This window comes from Charadrius vociferus, unplaced genomic scaffold (genome assembly GCF_000708025.1).
Source record: "Charadrius vociferus isolate BGI_N301 unplaced genomic scaffold, ASM70802v2 scaffold104, whole genome shotgun sequence".
NCBI lineage: Eukaryota > Metazoa > Chordata > Aves > Charadriiformes > Charadriidae > Charadrius > Charadrius vociferus.
The window spans coordinates 271,993-276,464 of NW_009648255.1; the positions used below are offsets into that span (position 1 = coordinate 271,993).

Below are 4,472 nucleotides of genomic sequence, written 5' to 3' on the forward strand. Positions count from 1 at the left end.
CGGAGCGAAGCACCGACCCGTCCTCGGCACCGCCGCGCCCCCGACACGCGGGCGGCGGAGAGAGCCCCGAGCGGTCCGCACGTCGCGGGGAGTGCCGCGCCCGGTATAACTGTATTTTCAATTTACAAACTTACAAATCACAATAGTTACACCTACAGGAGGTGTTGGCGATTTTGTGGTTGGAAAAGGGGTCTGGGACAACCTCCTGCCGCCAGGTGATATATTAGGATTGCAGATTTTTGTCTCTAGTCTTTGGACTTCGAGCACGACCTTCCAGCAGATGTTCCCACCCAACGCAGTGAAGTTCCTAATCAACTCATCCAAATAATTTTATTTGCCAACTCCTTCTGCATATCTGACCTGTGCATTCCACAGACGGCCCTGCCATATTTTTTCCAAGTTACAAATTAGGAGATTTTTATGTTCTGTACTTGGTATATCCACCTGAACCTGGGAAAGTATGACTCAGAATCACAGAAGGGTTTGGGTTGGAAGGGGCCTTAAAACCCACCCAGTGCCACCCCCTGCCCTGGGCAGGGCCACCTCCCCCCAGCCCAGGTTGCTCCAAGCCCCGTCCAACCTGGCCTTGAACACCTCCAGGGATGGGGCAGCCACAGCTTCTCGGGGCAACCTGCCCCAGGGGATCACCACCCCCACAGGAGAGAATTTCTTCCTGGTATCTAGTCTAAACCTCCCCTCTACTCCACTCAGGACAGACTATGCACTGGTACTGCTAGACAATAATTCAAGAGTCTTTACTTTGGATTTCTGGTTTGGTTTAACCAGAAGTTAAACCAACTTGGTTGGTATAACCAGAAGCTAAATCAATCAATCAATCAATCAGTCAATCACACAAACAAACAAAACCAGTTCAGAAATTAACTGCCCTTCTCAGTTGCCGATTCCTAACCCAAATCTTCCAGATTTCAGTCACTCATCTGAATTCCTTCTGCCCTCTGCCAGATTTAACCCCTGCTCAGGACATCTGTCTGCTCAGCCCATGATTTGATTTACCTTAGCAATTTTTGGTGTCCTGCCTATAATTCTTCTGTTATCCAGCATCAGCCCCTAAAGGATTATACTCTGCCTTCATAACACTTTCCATCTGAGGAGCACAAAAGGTCTGAAAATATTGTAACTCTGAAGTGAGAAATAACGTGGTCCCAGTTAGAGATAGGAATACCAAAGTGAGGAGAAACTTATGTATGCTGCAGAATAAATTAACCAATGTGATACTCCATGCCGCTAGTTAGGCCATTTCTAGGCCTTGAACTGGAAGGTTTAGGAGTGCAGACAGACCTGGGTGGCGTAGTGAAGGGTGCGGATCACGAGCACAACAGCACTCCCACTGCATTAGAAATTCTGATTTCAAGACATCCTCTCCTGTTTTCCAGACTGCCATACCCTGCCATAGAATATATTATAATTTGCAAACGAGAAACTGATTGGGTAACCGAACTCCCTTCCTAGTAAGAATGGAATGTATTTTAGCACTTCCATTATCATGGTCTGTTTTGCTTATGATTTCTCTTTCATGCAGTTATTGACCCATCATTTTTTACTCTCCATTTAGTTTGTGATTTCTGGTCTGAGGGATACTTTGTGCTGACAGATCATCTCTGAATTACAGTAAGACTCAGGGATTTTTGTATTTTGAAAGAGAACCGGGGAACTGTGTTTTGAGACCATGTAGTAAATAACATGTTTTCCTGCTGTCTCCAGTCCAGCGGAGTAAACCTGGATGTTCTGGAAGAAGACACTCCCTTTAAAGCCACCGTAAATAAAACAGAGGTTCACAGAATATTCTTCCTAGGAATTCTGCTCAGAAAGGTTCCAAACTCACCTCTCATTTTGCAGCCACAATGAAAGGCTATCAGCTTTGGAAGACTGGAGCTAGTATTTGAAAGTGGGTGGGACCTCTAATTAGTTCACAAACTATCAAAATAAGCTTTTACAAAGACCAATTCTTTCATGGGAATAGGATAAAGATTACATCCGTCAGGATCTCCATCTTATTTATTTACCAAGATATGTAAGGAATCTCTATCTCTCTACAAATATCAAAGTTTGGTGGATCAATATTAAGTTTTTTGCAGGAAACTGACATCTTCCTCTCTTCATATTTAAGATCAAGTGTCTCCAAGAAAATAGATTAATTCAGTCTACTCTTCTCTTGGCCAACAGTCCACCTTTGCTGTTTAGGGTGATACATCCTTCAGACCAAGAAACTCCCAATGCATACCCGTATGCGGGTAAATTTATAGATAGGTGCTGTCTCCTACCAGCAGGCTAATTGACCAATTAGCCTCACCACAGTTAGTGCATTAGCTAAATGGAATTTAGAGAAAGATACAAGCTTTACTTGTTACTATGGTTCTAAAGAACATATACACCATATAATAAAGCACTTTGGTGGACATCTTTCTCCGGAAAATAGTATGGGAGTGAATCCTAGGTGGGACAGCCAATCTTTGATTTTTAATCTTTCTCATCCAAATGTATCTGCATTATGTTTGGATAATTTCTTTCAGCCAGAAATCAGAAAACCTTTGGTTTACCTTGAAGAAACATGTACATATATGCATGTGCCTATTTTAAGAACACACTACAGTAAGAGACTGTGAAATCATAAACTAAAGGTGATTAGAAAATAAGTTTAGAAGTGAAATAAATGAATACAAATCTTGAAAAACAAGTATAAAAATCAAGAGAGATGGTAAAAGAGAAATAAGATGGAAGAGACAACACGGATGAAAAAGGGAGAAAAAAAAAACCCTGAACATCTCTATGTATAATGAGTGAACTACTCCAGGAGTCTTGACAATTGGCCCAGGATGGCAGCTTCTTTCCTTGTGCCGTGAGAGCATCATCAGTAGGATAGTGCAAGAGAAACACACAACTCGCATGGCAAGGAACAAGAACAAAGCAAAGTCAAACTGAACCAGCAGGTAATATGAAGACATTATCTACCTAATGGGAACGTGCAAATTTGTAGAGGGATTTGCTCAAAAGTAGACAAGTACAATCCAGCTTCAAAACTGTGATGTTCTCCACCGCCACAAAGCTGGTGGGACCCATCTTGTGAAGCCCTTTCCTTAGCAGCCATCCAGTGCACTCAGGGATCCTACGGTATGCCAGGCAGAAGAGAGACATACCATTTGAGCACGTGAACACCCGGTGTTAGATACAACCATTTAAAAATAGCCCAAGCACGAGTTCAGAAAATCAACAAAGTTGTGGAATACTTTATCAACATTCCAAAGGGGGGGGAGAAGAAAGGTCTATGCAAAGGCTACTTCCACCAGGTTGTGTAAAGGATGTTAGCTCCCCAGCTATCCTTGAAATAATAACAGATATAGCTGTCAGAGAGATCGACACCTAGCAATGCTGCCCATAACCTCACAATGAAACTGGGGAAATAAATCCAGATATTATCTTCCACTATTGAGATGAAGTTTTCCGTTCATTCTCTCCTGATAGGGAAGACTGGTGTCATAAGCTAGAAACTGTAATACATGCTTTTAAAATCTCAGAATGCTTTCATGAGTTCCCTTACTTTTTCCTCAGTGCCCACATCTCCCAAGGCATTTGTACTTCTCACAGAAAATGACAGAGCTGCACAGATCCAAACGGTTGATACAAGCTGCCAAACCAATATGTAACATAAAAGTACATCTGATTTATGTGTAGTCAAGTATTACAGCAATGAGCAATTCATAAATTCATTAAGTACTCTTGCATTTCATTTTCTGAGGGTAAAAAAAGCCTTTAAAAGATCACTGTTTTTTACGTCCTCGCTTCCCAGTGAAACAAAACTGACCTGAGAAATGCCTGTTCGCTTGCTATTTACTCTCCACCTTACCAGCTTTGAAGCTTAACAGCAGCCAGTTCAGTACAAGCAAAATGTTTCAAATATATTTAAATTCCTCTACCTGTTGTGAATCTGCTCGAAGGATAAAAGCTCCTGCTGTTTCCGAGTGGCTGGTCAAGCAGTTGTAATTCTAGTCTACAGATCATTTCTATGTGGATAGAACCTCCTATATCTTGCACAGAGTAAATGTTATTGCAAACATGAAGCAGAAGAGTAATTAAAGGAAGATACAAAGCTCTACAGAAGTGAACTTTAGAGAAAGGCTGCATGATTTTTTCCATAAATATTATTTTGTTAGAGCAAAGTGTACACGTTGAAGAAGAGGACCTTCACTCACTGTTCTTAAGTGTGAGATATTGTCAACCCCTGAAGGATACAAAAGTGGTAACTGGAATAATAGACCAAGTACGTTAATTACAGAAATATCGACCTTCTCCCCCTCCCCCCACCCTGTTTAGATTTTGCCCTCAGCTCACATTTCTCACGAGTGTTTTTCTGGTTGGTTTTGGTTTTCTGAAGCACAGAGTTGGGCTAAAGTTAAGGGAGGGGGAAAGCCGCCTCTCCCCGCACTGCTCGGGTTCGATGTTGCCCCGCTTTGGGG

General features: G+C 42.2%; 1 protein-coding gene across 1 annotated transcript in view; it reads right to left on the minus strand.

Moving 5' to 3' along the window:
- Nucleotides 1–1,241, minus strand: part of COMMD2 (COMM domain containing 2) — a 4,265-nt gene extending 3,024 nt beyond the window's left edge. Inside the window, exon 1 of the mRNA XM_009884468.1 lies at nucleotides 1,237–1,241. Within this exon, the coding sequence (XP_009882770.1) occupies nucleotides 1,237–1,241 (5 nt within the window). The remainder of the gene's footprint in view (nucleotides 1–1,236) is intronic.
- Between the last annotated feature and the right edge of the window lie 3,231 nt (nucleotides 1,242–4,472).